At 34.0% G+C, this 26,804-nt stretch overlaps 1 protein-coding gene across 3 annotated transcripts in view; it reads left to right on the forward strand.

The window, feature by feature from the left end:
• LOC106665108 (follistatin-related protein 5-like) overlaps window positions 1-26,804 on the forward strand; it is a 243,131-nt gene that overhangs the window by 189,403 nt on the left and 26,924 nt on the right. For all 3 annotated transcript variants that reach the window (XM_014391312.1, XM_014391313.1, XM_014391314.1), the window contains exons 2-3: window positions 26,379-26,450; window positions 26,645-26,759. In XM_014391312.1, coding sequence (XP_014246798.1) covers window positions 26,385-26,450; window positions 26,645-26,759 — 181 coding nt within the window. In that variant the 5' untranslated portion in view covers window positions 26,379-26,384. The remainder of the gene's footprint in view (window positions 1-26,378; window positions 26,451-26,644; window positions 26,760-26,804) is intronic.

A 26,804-nucleotide genomic window follows, 5' to 3' on the forward strand; every position in this document is an offset into this window, starting at 1 on the left:
TACAATCAATAAGAAAACTCTAATAGTAACCAAAGCAGAAAAATTCCTGGTTTAGTGATATCGATATAATAGTTATAACAGGGACACATACAATTAAATAAAAATAACTTTTAGAAAGTCAAATCGATACATTTTAATTGTTTAATGATTATAACCATTCTACTGAGAACCAACCGCATCCATTTATTGTACATTCATTATGTCCGCCAATCGTTCCTCAGCCTAGTCTGTTCATTTTCGACTCCCTAATATTCTGAATGCCAATAATTACATTACTATTAAACAGTTATGGATTGATTTAACGGATTTATTTACATTAAAGAGAAAAAACGATCGTTAGGTCATTCTGCAGTTATTAAGAAGTATTTTTCTTAGTTCATGAATATTCATTTATTATAATTGCTCGAAACGAGGTGGAAAAACTTACACTTATTACATAATAAAATCGACACATTTGTTTCTTACTGTAATTAATTATCTAACAATTAAAGCGTTAAAGATTGTCAGCAGTTCATCAACTCGCAGGCTACCCTGCATTATTTGACAAATCAGAAAACTTTACTTAACTCAATGCCAACGGTGAGTTTTGGGAATTGTGCAGTGTCACTGAAACGAATTTAACGAGAGTCCCTGAATTTCTTAAGGAACCTCTTCCAATTAACGGATTGTTTAGTCTTCTTTATTTAAATAACCCCATTGAGATTGCTTTCCAGTTTGTCCATTATCTTCTCTTTTGTTTGGGTAAACGGGTCTCGGCCATTTCCGTCATTTGCTCTGGAACTTAACAGAAAGCCAATTGGTGTGTAATAAAGCGTATTGTTTTGTCAAGCGTATAATTGTGCCGTGATGTTTCAAAAGCTATATTTCATGTTGACGACATTCACCGTTGTGCTTTCGTGTGAAGATCGATTTGCAAAGTAAATTTCAAAATTCAAATAAATAATATTAAAACTCATATCCTATCCTCCAACAGTAATAATCAATAGTAACTTGTTAAAAATCTCGATGTCATATTTAGAAAACATCTTTGATCATAATACTCTCGGGAAGTCAAAGTTGATATAATTTTTTCCTTTGTCGATAACGACTAGAGACCAAGTCGGTCCCTTTTGAAATCGGAATGACCATTTCAGATAACATATTGTCAATATTCATTCACTGACTACACCCTGGGACAACAGGCTCTTGAATCATAATCCTATAGAAAATCCTGGCACTATTGTTTCAGTACAAATATAATGTAGGAGGTTTATGAGCCGACAATCAGCCGTGGTCATCCCCGGCCATCTGCACTTTTGCAAACACAGCACCACGATAGAGCACGTCAGAGTCGCACACCTTGCGTTGGTAGCACTCGATATCGTCGCAACACCAGTAACCCATCACCACCCTATACAAACATGGAAGTCTTGGTCCCCCAGATAACTCGATATTCTCGGGGATGGGTCGAACCCACTCCATTCTCGCTGATAAATTATTATTGAACCCCAGACGTCACATACTCACCCCAGAGTACTACGGTATTTTCTACGGGGGGTCAAGCAACCCTTTTCGTTTACGCTAATAAATTATATTAAATCCAATAAATTACTATAAACACAACACAAACACTCCGTATATATTTAAAAATCCCTATAGCCCTAAGAGGGATGATATGACAGGTCCAATGATACGCCGAAATATTACCTACATACGTCAAGCATTGTATTATTGAAAAAGTGGACCAGGAACGGACGACTATTCTTAACTTGCCACCATTCCTATTTTTTGAGCCCAGAGGTTTGTTCATCTTTCTTTTAAAATTTTTGAAACTAGCTTTAAGCCCAACGTTCTGTAAGTAATGCAGGTAAGAAAATGGTCGAAACTTGGATTTGACCTTATTGTCGTGTTTCTATCGTTATAAAACCCTCAGATACCAAATTTCGCTGAAATCTGTGTAAATTTTGACTGATAATTTCGACGATCTGTGCGTGGTTGACATTCTAGTTGACGTTGATCGACCTACGTAGTTTAAACTGATATTGTATTGGATCTTCTTGAGGTCATTTTACAGGTGAATAAAGAACATCACTAATTGGGTTTTACCAAGCTTTCGGCGAATGTTCCGTCATCTTCAGAGCCTAATTTATTAAAAACAAAATTTACATGAACAGAGTTACATAACACATCTTATATAAACACATTACAAAATACAATTACGTACTTTACCCAGTTGTTAGGAAAATTAAATTTATTGCACATGTTTGTGTTTTTTTGAAGTGAAGGTGAAAATGAATCTACATATTAAAAACAAAAAAAGTCTTGCTTAAAATCTAGTGACACTCATCGGTCCATCCTTTGGTTTCATTTTTTTCCATAAGTTAACAGTAAATCTCAGGTACATGTATTTCTTCATCACAGCTTTTTGAGATTGAGTTGACAATGTCAGATCAAGGATGTGTACTGATTTTATCATTATAGCATTCTCCTCCCCATATCCAGAGAATAACTTGTATTTTTTCACAGAATATTAACATTATCATTCCAAGTGTGTTTATACAAGTAAATTTATGCGCGTGAACTGAACAAAAACCGACAGGGTAATTTCAGGACGTCTGTAATCAAAATGAAATAAGAAACGGATACAAATATTGATGTTAATCATGTGTGGTGATTAGAGACCGTTAATCGATAATTATTCAGAAATCGTGAGATGCGGTCTGGTGTGATGTAGGTTTCAGAAAAACATTTTCTTCATCATGCCAACGTTTCGATCTTTTTTGAGAGAGGGTAAACACGACACGCAAGAATGGCACAATTACACAGAAGACAAACGCTTTGAGCCCTGAAGATGATCTCAATAAAGATCGAAACGTTGGCACGATAAAGAAAATGTTTTCCTGAAACCTACATCACACCAGACCGCATCTCACGATTTCTAAATAATTGTTGTTAATCATATTGCTTTGTTAATAACCTGGTTTTATTTTTCTAATATAAGCTTCTATTAGAACTCAATTCCGAAGAGATATTTTAAAAACAGTCTGGTTTTGTTTAAAAAATTTTCAGAATCATTCCACTTTTATAGTGAATATAAATATATGCCTAGTTTTTATTTAGTTATTTTTTAATCAATTTTAGTGTTGATAAAAATAAAATCAAGCTGATAGAACAAGTTTTAAATTTTGTTTTTCTTTCGTACGTCTTGTGATGATGAGTTAGATAATTCCCTTGTGAAAATGAATCCACTAATATAGATTATAAATATACATGTTAAATGAAAAGCAATTAAACTTTGCCGTTAAATAATTACAACACGATTACGGGAAATCTGCAAATTAAACTTTTGGACGAACATCAGACAAGGTTGTAATATTACTGAATGCTTTTATCAAATTTAAGATTTTCAATCTTAAGGAGTATTTATGGACAAACTTGTGTAGTTGAAGCAAACAGTGAGGAAAGAGAACTGGGATTGTATGGACGGTCAAATTTCAAATAAATGTTCCATATCCAGTAGATTGTAGATTTCAATGGCAATTTAGATAAAATCCTAAAATCACTTTTCAAGCGGAAGTTTTAAACATTTGGAGATACACACAGATTAAATCGCGAGCACATCATATCGTTAATATATGTATTTCTTTCATTTAGGTTTCATGCTGACTTGTAAGTAAATTCGCTAGTAAACTCGTTCCCAAGTTATAAACAAACCATCAAATCCCGGTTTTTTTATTTTTTGACTGGGGCTTCCGACATCTAGGTCCTTTCAGCTCCCAACTAATTCTATATTCTATTTACACTTTCAAACACTACATTCATACACATAAATACATCCATACAGTACACTCATTTCGTTTGGTCGGTGGAGTATTTGATATTCCTCCACCGAACTATACTTAAACTAATCTACATTGGGGTCGACCCCGAACACAAACTCTTACGCTCGCAACGTTCGAGGGGCGATGATGACGTCATATTTCACCCTCGCCCCTCGACATTCTCGCTAATAAATACATACATTCAGACAAAACATATAGACACAACACATAAAACATATTATATACAATATAAAAAAAACAATTTCCCCTAAAAAGCGGAACAGGGGATTCTGAAACTCGCTGCTGTGTTCGGAAATCTTCTTAAGTCCGCATGCCTACACGCTCTCTCTATGGAGCCAAGGAATTACACGCCTCTATTATGTGGGACACATCGAGCAACCTTTCTCTGCATAAGGGGCACCTGTGCGGGCTTTGGCCCAAAAGCAGGTGCCCGTGTGTCAACCGCGTATGGCCAATCCTCAGTCGGGTGGGGACGATCCCTCGTCTCCGGCTCAGCTTCTCTGAGGGCCATCTACCTTGACTCGCAAGAGCCTCTCCGACGACCCCGCCAACTGACGCTGCCATCTTTTTTCATCATATTTTTTACTGCGTGTGGGAGCCTGATCGCGATGGTCGAGGATGAGTTGCTCTCTCTGAAGTTTGGGAGGCAAGATCCCCAGCTCGCAGCACAGACTGGCCAAGGGGCTGGTCCTGAACGCTACCGAGATTGCTCTGAGACCTTGGTAATAGAGCCTATCGAGCTTTCTCAGGCGTGTTTTTCGGGCCGAGGAATAAGCCATACATCCATAAAAGATCCTCGAACAAAGCAGCGAGTCAAAAATTTGTAGTAGAATCTCCCTGTCCGCTCCCCACCTAAAGTGGCCAACAAATCTCAACAGTGAGAGGGTTTTCCTCCTCTGACGGCGTCGATGTGTGCCTGCCATCTCAACTTCTTATCAAACAGGAGGCCGCCCGATAATTCATTGAGTTTTTACTATTTTTGAGAGAATTGTGCCCAAGGATTTTTAACATAATTATTTTAACTTGCTGGGTTGACTGATTGGACATACATAATTTTTAATTTTTCTCTAACGATCGGCACAGCCGTAAACCATCACCAGGAGGAGCGTTTTGCATAAAACGATTTAATCCTCACCAGTATTCAGTAATCAAAACAGTCTAACTGAAATACAAACTCGGCTTCGCATTGTACGAGGCACAGATGGCTTTGTTGATTAAATCTTAATTGTAATATTAAAAGATTCAACATCAAAACGCTAGGGAGATTCACCAGATACAAACTCAACAAGCTGTCAATTCGGTCAATTTCAATTTGCATGATGTTACTACATACTAATCTCCGGATCCCACTATGATATAAAATAAGGAGAGAATAATATTAAAACAAGAAAAAGATTAAGAAAAAACCTTGTCATACCAAATAATTACAAATGACCGACTGAATAGCTGTTTCTTTCAAAAATAGTTGTGGTTTTATCAAACGAAAGCGGTTTTAATATGGTTTTATATGTGTTATTAAAGCGTAAAATTATTTATTTTAATTTTTTTCATTATATATTTATTCTTTCGGTATTTTGTTCATATAATCTGTTTGCATTTTGGATTATTTTAATGATATAGAACAGTCAACGTAAAAAATAAGTGCAATACGGTAAAAAAATATTTAAAAAATAAAATAAAATTCAAATTAGAGTTGTTATAACGTTTATCGCTGGCTACATCGCCCTCCGACCTCTCCCAAGTCTTTCCCCGAGACAAATTTAAAATTGCTAATGTGATACCTTTATATAAATCGAGGTTCTATCTAAGTCATTAGTAACATATCGAAAACATCTTCGAAAATACTTAAAAATGTTTATTTTTGTGTTTTTCCCATTCGTAGACTTTTTTTACAATTCCGAAATGCGATGTTGTTTTGTACTGCCTCGAGATCAAAATGGAGGTGGCTCCCGATGCCCGCTTGATCCTTGATTGGGTATCCTCTACGGAAGCTAGCTTCATAGCGTTTAGTAGCCGTTTTCTTGATTACAGGAACCTTAAGGGAATAAAGTTAATTAAGTTGAACTGGATTTATAAAACAATTTAAGACAAACCAGTTACTCGATGCAATTCCACCATTTTTTCATTAACATCCTGAATAGTTTAAATATATATGTAAAGTTATTCAATAAATTGTGAGATTTCTTCGTGTGGTCTGCCTGTTTTAGCTGTTACCGGTAATTTTCGTCTTCCTATCCTCGCTGTGTCAGACGCGTTTCTCCATTTCGCCTTCTTCAGCCTTGGGCGTGGGTCAATTTTTTTGAAGTCAAATGTTTTTATAAAGTCGAGAGAATCTGTCGGCGTTATCTTTGTGTGTCTTTGGTGGGATTAAAACAAAAAAATGCGAAGAGCGTCTGAAATATCAACCAGGCAAGAATAATACCAAAATTATCGGTAACTACAAAATTACATATTCTATAAATATTATCGGGTTTGAACCAGGACTTAACCACTCAGCATTAATTTCTTTATAATTTTTCACTCAATGAAACTTGTTTTTTATAAATAAACATTTAATCGGTGATGAAAAACATGTTTTAAAAATTTGTACAACTGTTGCAAATCTGTATTTCTAATGCATTGATAGATTTAAATATATTGTCCATAGGAGGACTTTTTTTTTATCAGTTCAGTATTTGATTTGTTTGTTTTTTTCTGTTTGTTCTTCTGGTCGTTCTTTTTCTCAGTTTACCGGTTGTTCCAAAGCATTTCCACGTTGCGGGTTTTTCCCGATGTCGGGTGTAACAAATCCGACAGGGAAACAAATGCAAGTCGGTGGTCCGGCACTTCGTCATTGTCAAGCTTCACTAGAACCGCGTGAGTGCCTTCGTTCTAAAATACATCTACAATTTCATCACAACAATAAAATTATTTAAAATTTAAATTCTCAATGCATTTTATATTCCTTTTCCCAACAAATCAATTATATTTATGATTATTTTAACAAAACGCGTACATTTCAACTTCAATTGTGATAAAATTGGATTACTGAAAAAAAAATTCGAGCGAGCGAACAGCTCAAATAATCTCTTGCAATAATTTATATTTCATTTGTGAATCATTAAATCTTTCTATATTTAACTAACTAATCGATATTTAGTACATAAGATGAAAAGATTGAGTGTTTCTCGTGAACTGGACGTTTCATTGCTAACTACCGTGACATACCTGTCATCAAAATTCGATTTTGTACTTTGTCAAATTTTAATAATAATTTTCTAAATGCAGTTTATTTGATTTTGTTTCTTTTTACTCACAGAGATGGGCAATTTGAAATCTCAAAATATTGTGAAGTCAAATGTAACAGGCTGAGGAGGAAAATATACAACGTAAGGGTCTTCTATTGAAAAAATAATTCACTTTGTTATTTATTTCAGATCGAGTCGACTGTAATTCTTTCTTTAATGTTTACTATTCGTTTCATCCCGTTAACCTTGCACAATATTTATACAAATTCAATTTATATATAAACTCAGAACACTTACCTACTTTTTCCAATTAACTAAGGGCAACTACACAAACGGGGAGGTCAAATAGATTAATTATCTGTAATTTGTGGGAGCTGTTGGTAGGACTCGGAGACCCGACCACATTGCGTCTCATGAACGCGTCACGCTAATCAGAAAAGTTGGACCGAGGAATTTCGGTTTAATTATACAAATTGCTGAAACTATCAAACATACGGCCTTTCCAGCAGATAGTATTTAAACTTCAAGGAAACCACTGCCCATTACTAAAACCGAAAATTAGATTATTCAATTGAAGAAAATTGGTCGTAGGTTAGACCTAAGAGAGGCTTTCCCACAAACAAAAATATATACGTATAAATAACGTAAAGCTGAATGTAAAACATTTTAAAGTTTATTACGGGTAAAGGAGCAAAAATTTAAAGTATACATGACATGACCATCTTAATACATCACCAAATTAATAAATTTGATGTATGTTTTTTAAACCAATTAAAAGGTTCAGATTGTTGTTTTTTCGCGATATTTCAAAAATGTTTATACCGTATTCATGCTTTTATGTCTGAGAAAAAAATTTAAATTTTATTCGTGCAACTTATACATAAAAATATATTTCCTATTAAAGTAGAATAAAAATACGTACGATCATTTTATAATGATATTGATTACCAATACTTAATATTTACAATACTGTGTAAAAAATACTATATATTTATAATAATAATATAATTATCCGATCGTTTAACGAGATTTTGTTCTCTCTAATAAAAGTTAATAATAACCACAATATTAATAAAGCACGATAAGACACAATATTAAAAATAACACAATAATAATGTTCATAGATACAAAAATAATTAACCAATAATTAATAATTATAAAAATATATAGAAATTCTATATAAACAACGATTATTCGAAGATCGTGAGATGCGATCTGGTGTGATGTAGGTTTCAGAAAAACATTTTCTTTATCGTGCCAACGTTTCGATCTTTATTGAGATCATCTTCAGGGCCTGGGATTTACAAACACTGAACATTTGAATTCCTTATACAAAAAGGTCTTTCTATACCGATTTCCTTCCCCACCCTTTCAAAATCCAACGTGTATAAAGTGAGTAGAAATACTTTGATTGAATATAAAAAATATTTTTTTGCATTGTATAAATTCACTTTTTTCCACATCCTACATGTATGTGTTAAATTTAAACAATGTTTGTAAATCCCAGGCCCTGAAGATGTTCTCAATAAAGATCGAAACATTGGCATGATAAAGAAAATGTTTTTCTGAAACCTACTTACACCAGGCCGCATCTCACGATTTCCGAATAATCAACGACTAACGGTCACTTATCACCACACATATATAAATAATAATTAATAATTAATTAGAACTACAGCAGGCACCTATTACCTTTACACCCTATTCACCCTATTAACACTACCCTACAAGAATTACTCATTCTACAAACATTGTCGTACCAAACATAATTCTGCAATTTTTCTAAACATTCCTTTATTATATCATTAAATGTAGCTAACAATTCAAATTTAATTACTATTCCTTTAAAAATATTATCCAAATAAAAAATATATTTACTATCTATTGCATAGTGGTCAATTGCACTTATAGATGTAAGAACATAATTTTTGAATTTTTAAACTTACTTCAACTAGTGATTGTAATTTATTTTGTATATTACAAAAACAATTATTTAGAGAATTACATTATACATTATATTTTTATATTGATTATTTATTAGGTAATTATCTGTGTTTAAATACACTGTTATTTATTTGTGTACATTTTATATGAGAGAAATAATTGTCCTTGATATCAAGTTAATAGTTAATAAACAAGCAACTCCAGCTCTCGTCTGAATTTTGTTTTCAGAGCTGTCACACATGTAATTTCCAATAATTTGTACTTTTGTTTCTAAAAACTCTTTACGTTTGTGTAAAAATAAATATTATTAAATTCACTAATTTCGTGGTCCGCTTGACCAATTAATACTTTACAATTAATTAAGGTTTTTAGTTGAGATGAAAAAAGCTGATGGCACGAGAGGGATTCGAACCCACGACCTTCGGCTAGATACGCCGCTGATAAATATTATTCATTAAATCTAATAATACTAATAAAAGAATTAAATTACACGTTCAACTAACAAGGTGACTTATAAACTGCGGACTTCACTAAACCTTTGGTAGTGTTATAGTAGAAATCAGCATAGTTGCCTGTCTGGGTAGCAACAATGTATGTTACAACTGGTAACAAGTTACAAAGTTATGGCAAACAAACAAAAATAGTTGGAGTGGAGAAACAACCAACATAAAAATACACAAATGAAGAAATTCCTCATTTAGGAAGAGCAGTTCAATGTTCAAAGCTAGTAGAACACAACACACGTTTGGCTATTCTCTCGAACAGGTTCGAAATGTAAACTCGATTACTGAAGTTCCCGGGGAAATTGTAACTCATCAGTAAACACAACTCGTGTCATCGCCCTTCCAAACTCCGACAGACGTCGCACGTGAACAGAAACAGATACCTTGACCTTCTTTCAAATCCGTCATTATGGCGATGTAAAAAAGTAATCCAGGTCCTTGGTTTTGTACAAAACGTTTATTAGAGGTATTGCAATCATCCTTTTCCCCATCGAGCAACATGGCCTCTCCTTGTCCTTATATCTTTGAACTCAATACCTCGACAAATAAACTAATGTAAACATAGCTTTTTACTCTAACGATATCGCTTCTACTCTTCATTTTGGAGGATAGATACAATATTGAACAGGTTAAACAGCGCATGCACGTTTCTGCAACCGTTGACAAATAAAAATTAAACATAATAAAACTGAGGAGGATATTTTTCAGGTAGCTGTATAAGAAAGCACAAATTGAAATAGTGACTGTGTCGTGGTCTGAATTGTCAAATATCTTGGTGTCAATTTTTATAGCTCATATTTACTCCCTCTGTAAATCATAGAGTGAAGAATGGCAAAGCAGCCGTCAGCGAACTTTTCACTCTTCTCAGTTTGTCAACAGCTATGCTTATGCTGTAAAAAGTGGTAATCAGATCGATAGTCCCTTCCTGAAGTTTCACTGGCAAGACTAATATCGCCAGGCGATCAGCCAATTCACCTTCCCAGCGCGTTTCTGGCCAAGTTTCTGGTGGTCGTCGTAGTCACTGAGGTCTGACAAAAGTTATGAAAATGACAAGGTTATGGCCAAAAGTTTGGAATAAAACAGTAATTTGGTTTGCAATTTATTATTCATAAAGATTTCCTCTTTTTAACCAGTCTTCACCGGTAGAATCAGAGGAGATTGACACGCATTTTCTATCCTTTGCCGCAGTTCTTTAGGTTGCTGGGTTAGGATTGGTGTAGACATCATTTTTTTAAATTGCCCCACAAAAAGTAGTTAAGTGGAGATAAATCGGGTGACCGAGGAGGCCAACATATCGGGCCATGAGATCCACCTATTCCGGAAGTGTCGATTCAAATAAGGTCTCACCTGCAAAGAATTGTGTGCGGGGCATCCATCAAGTTGGAGAATCATTCTTTGTCGTTGTTGCAGAGGAACCAGCTCGAGTTTCGGTAAAACCTCCATCAAAATCTTGAGGAACTGAGCACTGTTTAAATTATTTTCTTAGAAAAAAGGCCCAATTAATTTATTTTCGAGAAGTCCACACCAAACTTTGATACTGTGAACTACCTACAAGAGTACGAAATTCTCAGATTTTCTTCTGTCCACGTTCTAAAATTCCAACGGTTTAGTATGCCATTAGAGGTGAACTTGGATTTATCAGTCCATAGGATGTATGGAAGAACGTTTTCTTCAGCCTCCCAAATCGACATTTGTTCAAGGACGTTAGACGTCTGTCATAATCAGAGTGCCAAAGTCCCTGGACAAGATGAGAGCGATACGGCTTAAAAATGTAAATCCGGAGTACACCTCTACTTTTATTTTTTGAAAAAACTAAAACCGTTCCAACATTTCGGAGTGAGGAATTCGGATTTTCTGGTACATAAAGTAAAATATTTCTCGTCGTCGAAATTAAGCTGCCGGTTTCTTTTTGTCATAACTTGCAACAACGACAAAGAATGATTCTCGAGCATGATGGATGCCTTGCACACAATTCTTCGCAGATGAGACGTTATTTGAAAGTTACTTCCGGGAGAGGTGGATATGACCTCATGGCCCGAAAAAACAGTCTTTACGCCAACATCACCCAGCAACCTCAGTTGAAGAAGTGCGTCAAAGGCTAGAAAATGCTTGTCAATCCATCTCCCCGATTCTATCGCTCGAGCACCGGTGAAGAGTGATTAAAAAGAGCACATTTTTGCATCTTTAAGCAAGGCAGGCAGTTCGAACTTAAAATGTGATTAATAAATAGCAAACTAAATGACTTTTTTCATTGTTCATTTTTGTCATTTTTCGACTAATTTAAAATCCGATTGCACCATTTCAGCTGGAATGGAATACTGAATGTAATGAATATGATTTATTGTAAAATTTATTTACTTCCAGGAAGTAAGATCTCATAATGCGAGTTTGACAAACAATGACAGAATGTAAGTAATAAAAGCAATTAATGTTTACTTCACTGAAGAAGCAAATTATTATAATTAACAACGAAACAAACGAAATACGTTTTTTCAAACTTTTTGCCATAACTTTGTCATTTTTTGGCCAATTTAAAAATCCAATTGTGCCATTGTTTTCTAGGTAAAAGTCCTTTAAAATGATTTGTCAGAATGTATAGCGTCTTATTTGAAATTTTGAAGTTAAAGGGGCCAGATGTACCTTGCACAATTTTTCTCAAAAAAAAAGTAAAAATTTGTAACTAGACTAACAAATATTAAAGACCTTTTTTATTTTTTATAGCGTCATTGGCTCAAGTTTTATTATAATTATTTGATAAATTAAATATATAATTTTTCTCAGTTAACCATCATTCATTTAAAGTAGTTAAAATAAGTTATACTTACAACATTTATACACTAGATGCATTGGCACAATTAGTTCTATTTAATGTCCTATTTTAGAAGAGGTAAAATTTTCACTCCCACCCACATTGAACTGCAAACAAGCGCAATCTGAATATTTTTAAACAATAAAGAAGAATATTTCTTTTGTGAAAATGCTCGGGAGATACACGTTAAGGTCAGGGTTGGGGTTGGCAGGACCAGCCAAATCGATCGGGAGCGTCACGCGACGCGCTCTTCTCCACACACAACTTTGTTCCCCTCTATTAATTCCATGTAGCGAAAGTTAAAAGGATGAAAACCGCGGGTTAAATGAAGAAATATAACACAACTTGAAAAAAGATTCAGAAATAGAAACCGCTGGCAAATTTAATGAGCTCCTTTACTCAATATGACCATCTTATATCCATAACAATCCAGTTTTTAGTCCATTTATCTTATGTTCGTTTAATTTATTTCTTATTGGTAAGTATAAAATATCACTTTGGTCAATGATTATATCCTGTGATTAAGGTTTTAGAAAACAATTCATTTTTTTTAAATGCAACTTATTTTTTTTTATTTTTTACGAGGGTTCGCAACAGCAGAGGTCATATAAACCCTCAGGGTTCCGGTGTTTTTGAAAAAAAAAGCCCATTTGTAAGTATGTCGGATTCGAATGCAGGGCCGCTGGATTCGAACCCGGGACCTTCATCTTACAGTGATGAGCGCCGTGTCAACGCCTAAACCTTTGCGGCTACCGACGCCTCCTGAAACTTACTAATAAGGAATTTAAGGACAAAAATGGATAATGTATAACAAATAAATGGTAAATAAAAATTTACAATTAAAATTTAATAATTAAAAAATGTAATTATTATAAATAAAAATATAATTTATATGGATTGAAATAATAAATGGGAATTTTTTCATAAAGATAAAAACAACCAGGATTGGGCATGGTGGGACAGAGGTGCAGCGATTTTGTCTATTTACAATATAATATCAATAGTTTTAATTTTAAACTTAAATAATATATGCAAACTCCCTCATGGAAACTATGAATTTATACACGGAAACTTGTTCAAATTTACAGTGTTAAAAGACGAAAAATATTCATATAAAAATTACAGCTACAGCCTTTTAAGTTATCTGTGGCTCCCGTTTTTATGATAAACCCGATGACCCATTTAGCTCTTGGATTGCTTTAGAATAAGGCCCAGAGCTGAGTGCCAGGCTCTAATCTTCTCTGACTTGGAAATTTCGAATTAGAAAATTTCATGTGAACATTTGTTTTGTAAAAGAGATAGACCTACGATACCCCCAACTTCATATAAAAAGTGCGTGCTAAGAGCAGTTTCCGGATCGCCGGTGCTAAGAAGACACGACGGCTTTCCATTAGGCGCCAATTCGTACAATGCCTTCGATTTTGCATCCCTTCTGGTCTATTTGACATTCCTTGGGCTTCCCTTGCCAACTCCACAATTCTGTTTGTAATTCGTCTCAATGTTAATACGTTTAGATATGATTTAAAATAAAATTAATTATCTCAGAATGCCTTGGGCAGCGGTTGTTTCTTTGTCCATAGATAATGGAAAGGATGTGAGTAGGAAGTGAGGGGCTTCGATGCGAATTAAACTTTTTAGTAATTCTGCTTCCTGTAAGGCGTTTCTTGTAATAACTTGTCATTTTCGGCCGAGCAACCTTGACTTCTTATAATTAAAATAATACGTTTATAAAAGAATGATTGAAAATTATACGTAATTGCAAAATCATTATTTCGTGTCAACTGAGCAAATAGGTTGTCAGGGACCATCTATAACCTTTCTGAAGCTTGTACCATCACCTGTGAGTTTACAGCTATGTACGGTCAGGCTGACGTCTTTAAGTACCCATTCCTTACACAGACATTCATGCTCTCTTCTGGGCTACAGCGAAAAGGACGTCTTTTAGAGCTAATAAGCAGCAGATCCTACCTAAACATGACCTTTTTTTATGGTCAGAATATTCCGTATTAGATAGACATCAGTTCCATTTCTTTTTAATTATCCACGTTTTTTCCAAGTTACTAGCCGATTCTAAATTCTAATAATTTAAGAGAATAAATTTAATTTTATTAGGTTTCGTGGTCCGCTTGACCCAATAAATTCTTTTCAATTAATTAAGGTTTTGGTCAAGCGGACCACGAAACCTAATAAAATGTAATAAGCAAAATAAGTATTCTTCACTAAAGCTCTCCGTGGCCATTTCATTTGTCGCGAGTATCAAATAGATTACACGACATTTGAAAAATGGCAAAAAGGAGGGAAAATTCAAAAGGTGGGGTTGAGATGGGAAGTTAGTGTCCGAGTGGATCGAAGTCACGATAGTTCACGTGGTAGAGTAGCGGCGTATTTAGCCGAAGGTCGTGGGTTCGAATCCCGCGTGTGACACTGACTTTTTTATCTCAACCAAAACCTTAATTAATTGAAAAGACTAAATTTAATTTTTATTGTATTTTATATTTTTAACATAAAAGAAGAGAAGATTTTATATCATTAAATGATAAATTTGTTTTAATGTTAAATTTTTTTTAAGTATAAACAGGTTTGTTCCTGTGTGCCTAAGTCAAATTTTGTATTTTTTAATTGTTACAAAGAAAACAAGAGTTTATATCAATTTATTTGTGTTTGAATTCGAAATGAAATTTGTTTAAAAGTTAAAATATTATTTCTAAAAATTAAGAATAAAAAATACAGTTTCTGTGTGCCTAAGTCAATTATTGAATTAACATCTGATGTGAACCTGCGACTCGTTCTGTTTAATTTTAATTGCATTGACATTTACATAATATTATACAGTATTTATGAAACTCAATAATAAATTATTGATATTTGTATATATTTATTCTTTAAAAAATGTACACACAAAAATGGTTGTTCATTTTCCAGTTGGCCCCATAAATATATGCTCTCCTGACCGAGAACTTTTTATTGCTGACTCAATGACACAGTCCCGTTCGCAGCCCAACCTCGGTGATAGTACAGATAGGTATTACCCGTCTGCCAAAACCCGAAGTGGATGATCCGCATAAAATTTAGAAAGCTCGCAGTAGTAAATATCTAGGTGTGCCTTCGGTTTATTGGGGACATTGGGGTATGGAATAAGTTTCCTCCTTTTAAAGGTTAATTAAACGAAATATAAAACGGATAATATACATTTTCAACATTAGAACAAGTTCTTTTGTCACGCGTAATTTGTTTCTCTTAATGATAGCTTATTTCATTTTAAATTAAGTTAATATAACCATCAACAAGGTTAATACATTATTAGAAGTATTAACATTATCGTCAATTGCTGCAACAGATGTGACTACTCTTTATCAAATAATTCTAGTTCACGCCTCACTTTTAAGCCCCTGCTTTACACCTACCAACTTTGAATGAGGGCTAAGCCGCAAGGCCGTTAATCAAAGAGTGGCAATGACTTCTTCGATTTAAAACTGTACCGAAAACAGCAAATTAAACGAGTTTTTAAAAATGTGCAAATGTCGATTTAATTTTACGAGACTTTTCCAAATATTGTATTTTGAACACAAAGATTTAGTGGTTTTGTATAATGATGTAAAATTGTTTTATACATAACCCGAAAGGAATCAAAAACACAATAATCATCATGTTATAGTATATTAATTTACACGCATAAATCATAAATAAATTGTAAATATTATTAATACGATGTAAATTAATGTAGTAATTATTCTTAATTATGCGTGAATATCGCGACCACCGAGCGACCTCCACGTTCCAAAAGTTAACACAATAAATTATAAATGCTTCGCCCCTGAGCATAAAACAAAATTAACTACTCATGATGCAATAGTAATAAGGAAGAAAAAACCTAAAACCTAAGGTCTAATAAAATTACATAAAAATGGATACTCCTCAGAACTATATTTTCTAAGATAGAAATCCCAAGTACTATATATATGTATATATATGTCGAATAACGGAATATCCTTACCCCTTCCAGTTTTTCAAGAAAACTTCCTAAAATGATGTCAAGCCTGTTTTCTTAATATATGAATCTTTTTTGAGTACCACACGAACTTTCAAGTTGGAAGTCCCATTACAATGGCAAGTGGACACAAAGTCGGAAAAAATGAGGCCTAGACATGACAGGGTAGGAGACATTTTGATGTTTCAATTAATTTTTACTTATTAAATTCAGGATTTATTAAGTTAAAGCTATGTGTCCGTCGTGTAACAAGTAGAAAAGGAACGAGATCATTTCTTTTTAATTAGCCCATTAATTAATAGGAAGTCAGAAACCTCTTTGGACAGTGTTTGGCCTTTTCTGGAAAAATGACCCATATAATGTAATGAACAATATTTAAAGCAAACTAAATATTTGTTGAACCATCGTCAGGAGGATGATTTTCCCACCGTCCGGGGCGAGTCATAAGGCACCTCAGCTGGGTCGGCGAGAGGTATAATAGACGAAGAAGGGATGTCGGCGGTTCACCGGATTTTCCTCCTTATTTATATGCAACCGAAGCCATCCTAGATCTAGTGATCAGGGCGGATATTGGGAAGGAGATTTGTGGCTTTGACGAGAAGGATGATTTTTCCACCATCGGAGGAAGTCTCGAGGCATACTCAGTCAGTAGACCCGAGGGGATATACGAGGAAAGGAAGTCGGCGTTTCACCGGATTTTCTCGTTATGTGCAACAGACGTCATTCTGACGGATGCTGGAAGGGGAACCGTGGCTACGAAAAGGAGGTCGTCTTTCTCATTTTTCGGGATGAGGAAAGAGTCACCAAGGAACACTGGGAACATGCAACCTGGCTAAACCAGAGAGGTTTTGTATGTGATTGACATTGCCCGTTAAGTGAGCGAGGGTAGTATGCATACACTGTATTTTATAGTATTTTTTAAATGGCAAAACGCATATTTATGTTTGTTAATTTTTTCATAATTAACCACAGGCATTACTTGAAGTTGTAGTCAATTTTGTTAGTCTGTTTTTAATTCTTGGGATGTACCAACCCTCCATGTGGTCCAAGATTCAGATTGAGTTGGAGTCTCTGTGTTTGGGTTTCCTCTCTTCTCTTGGCAAGGGAGCTTCCTTTTAGTTATTTTCTTTATTTTTGTCGTTCTTACTTTTAACAAATAAAACGACTGTCGTCCAACTTTTTTAAATTTATTTCTCCACTTATGTTCACTAGGTATGTAAGCTTTTTTCTTCTTGGCCCTCTTCGTTTCAGGCGAACCCTGGGTGCGTGTTCGACCGCAACGGGTGCCAACATGAAAAACGGGCAGTATCGTCTTATTTAAACTACAGTAATTGTGTCGCTAACATAAATAACCTGATTGTAGTAGATGTAGAGCCAAAACATACGCCAAATCATTGAGAGATATTCGAGGTATTAAAGATGATTAAATTTTATGAGAAAACAATAAACATGTATATTCAAATGTAATTAAATATATTTAACAACCATCTCACCAACGGTAAGTCAGTGGATCCCCTCAGAAAAGGGTTTATAATAAGAAATATAATAATAAATTATAATAATATAATGATATAAAAATATAATAATAAATTTTAAATAAAAGTTAATCCTTCTAATTGACAATAAATAAAAGAAAAACATATACACATTGATAAACAAACAATAAAAATTATACACAAGAGTTTACTTACAATTTGCACTCAGCTGAGATATTAAAAAAAAGTTAATTCTTTAAGTTTAGGAGAGACTTAAAATCAATAACCCGTGTTCACGTGGTCGACCACCAAGACGAAAAGAGAGAGAATCCTCCTTTTTTACCTGAGAGGTTTTTCTTTTCCGCGCGAAAAACTCTATCTTTTTTGTGGCGCCCTCTTTGAGGCTGGCGCCCTTTTCCAAACTCTCCAATATTTGTATTACACATGTTATACTCTTTAATTCCGTTGGCTAATTTAAAAATAGTTGAACCTATATACAACGGAGACTCTTTCCAGGGTATGCCTACACTTAAAACAATTGTTTGCCATTTTAATTAGGTTTAATTTTAGTAAAGTAGCAAAAACCGAGATAATAAGAAGTACTACAATATTAAAGAGCAAACGTTCTATTGTCCTAGACTCTTGGCTAAATTGCAAAATTAGGCAATACGGATAATAAACGTTGTGTGACGGTACCGCAGTTTATTTTAGAGTCATTATGGGACCAATTATATTTTATTACTTACAGCTGGAGAAATATTTTGTACTGAGTCTCTCCAAAACGACACATCACATTAATGGCCATCTCGGGTCGACTACTGCCGCTCAGGGATCCTAACTCAATTTCTACGCTTTATCCGGTATTACTCGGTTTTTCCGTTCTATCTCTCTTCCTTCCGATCATTCTTTTAATTAAAATCGAAATAAATTCGTTTTAATTTAAGCTACTTGGGCTTGGGTAATTAATATTAACTGGCTGGATGTGAACTCAATTTGTACCCCTCGGCAGACTAATCTTCATGTGTGACATGTTTTTAGAGAATTTAAATCATTAACGTTTTCCCCTCGACTGTGTATTTTAGATTCTTTTAAGCAAATGGGTATTTTCATTATTTATTTTACTTAATTAAGGGGTACTAATTGCTTTAAAAAATTGGGAAATATTAAAGCAAACGCTGAAAAGAAGTACAAACACGCACAGGGCCAGCGATGACCTCAGTTGTTTGTCGGCTCCCTAAACTTCCCATATATTAAAGCAAACCGGCGATTATAAATGTTAATTTAATTTATTCACGATTTTTCAAACAACCGACCACATCAGTACGGAAAATAACGAATTTGCATGTCCTCTCGGGCAAATCTGAATAATATCCACCCATGGTTTAGAATACACTGATGCCGTGGAAGCTGAATATTAATTAAATTATGATAAATGCGCTGGGTGTCAAATAGCATACAGTTTTTAAGATAAAAAGGACGTCGTTTTGGGGTATCCGGAATGCAAAATGAGGTACGGAATAGCCATATTGACAAGGTTGCCCCTAGGGATGGGCGATATATGTAAATATATCGATATACACATCAAACAATATATATCATAGCTCATACATCGATACCCCTGATGTATCAGTTAAAAAATACCCGTACATCGGGACGTATATACATCGATATTTTCACGAAGTATTCAGTATTCACATTTTTCTCTAAACCTTTTGCATAATGAAAGAGATGTGGGGGAAGGGAGATATCAGATCAAAGGAAAATAGATTTTTTTAAGTTTAAAAGACCGATATGTCCCTCCTGTATGTGTGTAGCTGGGTAAGATTAGACTTGCATGTACTCAAAGGGTAAGTAATACCGCAGTATTGGCAATATTTTGACCCATACCCTGAAATAAAAGTATGTTGCTCAACCAAACTGTTTCGTTATTGTTCAATTTTCTAAGTTCGAAAATTGTTCAAGTTCTAACATTCCCTCGTCTGTTTCTATTTAATTAAATATTTACAAGTGATTTTTAGGCTCTACTATAGGGGCATCGAGCTGTTTACATTTAAAATTAATTGTAGGGTATAAAGAATTAATTAATTGGAGGAATTCTTTTGATCCTCTAGGGTTCCGGACCATATATATTGGAAACGCTATGTAGACGATATTTTATGTACCAAACCCAACATTTTTAAAGCTTTCAAATATGTTTGATTAATGTAGACTTGGAAATCGCATTTTGAATAGAACATGACTCCTCAACCACGGAATTAACGTTCTCTATGATGGATCCATCCAGTTTCATCTTCAGTATCTTCAAGTCATCTGCAAACAATGATATCTGTATATGCCCGAAGACCGACTATAAATCGCTGATAAAAATTAAAAACATGTAGATCGGTATGAGAACCTTGGAGAACCCCGAACAAATTTCAAAGCCTTCTGAGCATGCACCTTGATATTTGACTATAGAGGTCGTGTTGAATAGGATGGATTCAATCCAAGAGAACAGTGGCCGATGAACTCCCGTAGCTTTTAGCTTCATAACGAGTAGCGGATGGTTTATCCTGTCAAAGGCTTTGGGCGTGTCCGTGTAAATACTATCGAATTGATGCCCAGATTCCAACGCCTTAACATCAAATGATCAAAGTCTCTATAAATTGCATAACTACTTATCGTTGATCGACCCTTACCGAACCCTGCTGTTCATCAATAATTAATTGAAATAATTAATATGGTAAATTATGACCACTAAGCAAATGTGGATTAATTTATTAATTATATTCTTGAATACAAAAGACAAATAATCAACGACAATGGCAACCAAAAACTTAGGAATTGCTCATAACTAACTAGCAGATTAGCCTGTAGTTTTCGTTTTTTGTCCGGTCACTCTACCTAATATGGGAGAGACATAGCAAGTCTTTTATTTTTCCGGAAATATCCCTTGATTAATGGAAGTTCGGAAATATGCGGAACAGAGGATCTGATAATGTTAACGTTCATTAAAAAAAATTGTATTAAGACATTAAATTTAAATCCTATAGGTTTTTTAATCAGAAAATGACTTATTCTCTTTTTTACTGAAATTATTGCTATTTGTCAAAGAGCAACCCTGATGAATACTGTCTTCCACACTCTTGTTGCATCATTCTTGTCACACGGCTTGGAAGTGGCAGGGACCTTTATCTTCCCATCTACTTCCTCCCCACCAGTCAAATAAATAGCTTTTAAAGTGTTTCGGGTATCATTTCGTGGAGAAAATCCCCGTTAACTGACTAACAATTTATTTAAATACTTCAAACTTCAAAACAACTATTAATAATTTCACAAAATAAAATTTTTCAGGTAAAATTGTACCTAACGTCTCCTTTCTCCAGCTGGTTCCTTTCGTCTCGAGGCCACACAACTATAACTAACCTGCTTTACTACACTACAATGTGCTTGCCGGTTAGCTGCGTGCAATTTTATTTCAGTCACGAAAAATTATTAAAGTGATCAGTTTAGTTTAATATTTATACATTCATTCATATGAATCAACATAATAAGCAGTATTATCATCAAAACGAGAGATTCCCTATTTCAGTACTTTAGAAATGTATAATTATTAACCTTATAAAGTATTTTAGCGAATTCAATATTATTTTTTAAAAAAATTAATAATAGTTATCAGTTTAGCTTGATATTTAAACCTTCAATCATATGAATTCAACATTATTATAAATTTTAATTAATTATTCATTTCATCTCGACCAAAAAAAAAGAATATAATTGAAATAAGTATTTTGGTCAATTAGGCCACTAAACATAAATGTATTATTATTATTAATATGTCTTTTTTTTATTAACAAACAAACACAAAAAAAAGTTTTCACAAAACGAAGAATTTAGTGACCGTTAGCCAATGATTATTTGGAGATCGTGAGATGCGGCCTGGAGTGACGTAGGTTTCAGAAAAACATTTTCTTTATCGTGCCAACGTTTCGATCTTTATTGAGATCATCTTCAGGGCCTGGGATTTACAAACATTGTTTAAATTTTATAAATACAAGTAGGATGTGGAAAAAATATGAACTTATACAATGCTAGAAAATTGTAGATTATTTTAAATTTAAATCTTTAATTAATTAAATTTTTTAATCTAAAATTTTCTTGCATTATATAAATTCATTTTTTGTTTATCTAAAATTGTTTACCATTGTATAAAATCATATTTTTTCCACATCCTACTTGTATTTATAAAATTTAAAAAATGTTTATACCTAAATCCCAGGCCCTGAAGATGATCTCAATAAAGATCGAAACGTTGGCATGATAAAGAAAATGTTTTTCTAAAACCTACGTCACACCAGACCGCACCTCTCGATCCCCAAATAAAATGAAAAATAATGTTACAGACCTTGATCAGAGGATCGTCCGTGGAGTCGGATTTACTCTTTATATACTATAAAACATATAAAAGTATCATTTAAAATTTCATTTCATAAAAATTCAACTAATAAGCAGTTAACAGCAGTTAGCAGCGAGTTGGTGTCCGAGAGGATCGAAGTCACGATAGCTCAAGTCGTTAGAGAAGCGGCGTATTGAGCCAAAGATCGTAGGTTCGAATCCCGCTCGTGACATTAACGTTTTCATCTCAACCAAAACCTTCCATAAAAAGGTTAATTAATTGAAAGAAGTGATTTAGTCAATCACATCACTACATATAATGGATATAATAAGCAGTATTATCAAAACATGAGGTTCCATATTTCACTACATTAGAATGTACAATTATTAACCTTACACACAAAAATAGTTTTGCGTATTCAATAGTTTAAAAAAATAGCTTCTCTCGCTATTAATAAGATTCATTTAGAATCAGCATCACTATTAGTGGCAGTGGCTTTGTTATTCTCATATTAAATCCTAATACCAATTCAAACGGGTTGATCCGCCCAAAAACGGAATCATAAATAATTTTGGTTATGCTTTCTTTTACCATTAAAAATACACTTCGATATTCGTGTTTCGTTAAAATTCACTTTTTACCACATAGACCTATCTACAATTCTAACCCGAGTTGGCGACGATTTGCTCTTTTGTTTTGTTAGAAATCCGTTTGAATAGTACATGAAAAGGGCATTACAGGGATCGAGTTAGCAACTGCTTAAAAAGAGATAACCCTAACGATCCTTAAGAAGCAATATCGGACCACGAAGAGGAGGTTGTTCTGTAAGTTAAATACCGTTCCGGCAATTTGAAATTAATTAATCCAAATTAGTAAGGATCTTTGTCTTCCGAATTTCCGGCCAAGCCGCAAGCCACCTTTAGAAATGCCTCTTAAAACTTGCCCTTCAAGCTTTCTCCGTTAATTGAACAGTAACTCGACTGTTGTTCCCTGTTGTCATTACGAATCATATATGTTATACATAAATAAAAAAAGTTTATAAGATTTGTTTTATTTAATGCTGACTGGTTGTAAAAGAATAAGACACACTAAAAATATTAAATAAAGTTTAATTTTCCCATTCCATGATTTTGGTGATGAGTGAACTCGGAATATAACATGTGGGAAGGGGAGACGATTTAAAATTATTTTAGGATTGTGTTTTGTACTACACGTTTACACGAGAACGTAACAAAATAAATCCTTAAGGTTTCCCATTTATAAGCTGAGGCGGGCAAAGGTTTAGGCTTGTAAAGCTACGATATATGGTTTACGGCGTGAGGGAGTGGAGTAGGTTTAGAAAGTTTGCCTGTGCTACCTTGATAACGCAAAAGAACTGACGAAAAAGTTACGAAGGGGGAGAAAACTGTATTCTATTTTATCTTGAAAGGCAAAACAAGTCTAAACGCACATATCACTACACTTTCAAGAAACTTATTAAGAAATCTTAAACGAATTTAATCTGGTATTCCATAATATATTCTGTAATACCATTTTATTGCCATTTGCACAAAATTGTCAATGATAAAAAAAAAACTCAAGGAAGAAAATGTTTCAATACCTTAACGGCAAGAATTGGCCTGCTTTAGTTTCCCAGGAGACTACATTCAAAATAGAACCAAAAAGTCCTAATTATCTATGGCCCGAATCTCAACAGTTTTTTAAAAGAGAATTTTTTATGATTTCACGACCTTGCTTCAAATAAACAATAATTCCAAAACTAAAACTTTTCAGACAAATCCGTTGATACCTTTGAAAACTACGTTAAATTTGGAATAAGATGTAATACTTACTTATAATTACTAAATTTGTAAAACTTGGTAAAACAAACGTTTCAGTTGCCAGAACCTTGAAAAAAAATTTAATGTCGGAAAACTTACTATATTGATTCTAAACTACTACGTGTAGTGTACAAGAATGTACATGACTTGTAACGGAAAAGCCACCTGAGCCTCATGTCTCTCCTTTGTGTTAGAAGATAGCACTTTAATTTAAGTTATCTATATATTGTACAATTTAAAAAAGGCTTAATTAATCTTAACTGTGAGTCGAACTTATCTTATAATGTACCTGACAAAAAAATTAATTTTTAAAAAAAGAGGCGTGTACTTAAATTTATATTTTAGCCGAGATACTGCGCTTCACCTAATTTTAAATAATCTTATCATAAATGCAGTTTTTTGTTCTCAAGATATATTTCAACACTCATCGAGTTAAAACCCTGATGATGCCGATATAATCGTTGAAAGCTCGGCAAAAATTTAAAGAATTGTCGTTCTGTTGTGTCCTCATCGAAGATACTTTTTTCCAAGTTGTTCAACAATATGTCGATACATCACCTCAGCTTTAATAGACTAAAACACGTTAAATTCTTAATTTTTTGTTTTTCGATTATGTTATCTGTTCAAGAAAAATTCAGCAGGGCCATCTAAAAAGGAAAAAAAGTAAAATACATCTTACATAGAGTAGGTTTATTTACAAACGTTTACGAATCTACGTAATAAATACATTATTATTACAATTTTCGCTCAATATCAAGAAGTAATTAACTATAAATATTTAAAACTTAAGTCATTAATATAACTTAAGATTCTTTCTAACGTTTTCATAAAAAGTTCTACCACACAGTTTAGATGCACGGGAAAAAAAGAAGGCCTTCTTCAGAATTGGATGTTCCAGAACAAACGGAGGTATGAACTTAATTAGCCCCTTCCTAACTTCGCCTTCTCCCAGGACAAAGCAGATACTCAAACTTGTTCTCTTGTTCCCTTTATCGTATACCTAAACTAACAAAATTTATATTTCTAAGAACGCCTAAACAACTATCTAAAGCGTTGACGTAGAATTAAATAAATTGTTTTGTGTCTGATTTGAATTAGGGAGTTGTTGAGATGGTTCATGATACCTGGAAAATCCAGTGTAAGACCGAACTGCAGGCTAAACATGAAAAATATAGGTAATAAAAATTTAGCCTGAAAGAAAATACAAGTGACATATCATCTCCCGGAGTGTTCTTAATGACATTAAAACCGTACACCAACAGCTCTCCCGGGTCAATTTTTATTGCCTCTCCCAATAAGGTTTTTGCTTTGGAGAACACACACCAAGCATTTTTGTATTTTTCGCGCTATCGAGAGTGTGTTGTCAACCCTCACATAAATAAATGAATTGTTTATTCACGGGAAGAGGGGACGGCAGAGGTCATATCAAACCTCAGGGAGTCGATCTTTTTGAAAAAAAAAGCAGTGATGAGCGCCGTATCAACCCCTTAACCTTTGCGGCCATCAACGCCCCTTTGAGAGTTTTTAACAAAGCTGATGAGGGTTTCGGTGCCAATAGGATCGTCAGAGTAGCTTCCTTGGCAAATTTGTCGGCTTTTTTATTATCCGCATATTCCTGGGTTCCAGAAAAATGTTACTTTTATTATATTTTCCTCTAGTTCTTTTAGTTGTCAGAAACGTGCTGAGATGAGGTCAGACAAAGAGTACATTCAGCAGCGTAATTTTAGCAAAATTTGCGAGTACAAATTTATGAGCTGACTGTTTGACGATGCACGCCGCTCAAACTAGATATTCTTTGAGTCGACGTTTTACCGAATTTTGACAACAGTAGTGAAATGGTAAGATTACGTTCTATGATTCAATAGTGAATGGGCTAGAGGTGAAATATTTGATACAGGTAGGGGGGTAGTTCGAAAGTTTGCTGATGTTGCGGTTGGAGTCATACTGAACGCTGAACATACACACTGGACATGGAATGAGAACACATGATTATTGCCTCATTCGGGTGGATTATATGTAAGCCTTTCCTTGTTGCCACTATTATAGCACTGTATTTAATGAAAAATAGTCTAAACTAACAGCCATATATCATCCCATAAGATGATAAATTAGGCCAAAATGAATTGAGTTGATTTATACTATTATGTCAAAAATAATAAATCACATAGTTATAAAGAAATAGTAAATATTATTCTTTGTCTAAGCCTTTTTAATCTTAAGTCTTTAATGAATCTTTTTATTTTACTAATTCTATTCGGGATTATAACAAAACCAAGTACCGATTTAAGAATAATTAAGAATAAGATTAATTAAGGTTAAGATTAATTAATTTATTTGTTTGTATAAAACATTTATTCACGAAAATTGAAAAATTTCTCATAAAAATTAAATCATTGTATTGATGTTTTGGTTACAGTGCCCGATGGAGTTTCTGTGGTTATCTCTACTCTTGACACTGGTCGCACCATCGCAACAAGCACGTTTCATGGTAACTTTTACAAATTTTTTTAATGTTCTTTCAAAGATCAAAACAAATTTTATTCTATCGGTTATTCAGTTTTTAAAGTAAAGTTTAAAAGTCAAAAAAAAATTTGCTGTGGGAATCATACGAAATTTATATGACTAAAATATTTATTGAAAACACAATAACTTTAAACTAAATCAAAGTTGGTGGTTTTTCAGTGGTCCAAAAGTTTAAAAGATGGAGATGAAAATATTGGAAGGGGTACAGTCAGTACAGACGGGCCACTCAACGTCGACTACGATGAAACAAATCCATCATCAATCACAGAACAAAGTAATTGTCACATTTCATCCTTCCTTTTTCCCTTTTTCTCCGGAC

The sequence above is a fragment of the Cimex lectularius genome, unplaced genomic scaffold, assembly GCF_000648675.2.
Source record: "Cimex lectularius strain Harlan isolate CLEC.00 unplaced genomic scaffold, Clec_2.1 scaffold32, whole genome shotgun sequence".
NCBI classification, from domain to species: domain Eukaryota; kingdom Metazoa; phylum Arthropoda; class Insecta; order Hemiptera; family Cimicidae; genus Cimex; species Cimex lectularius.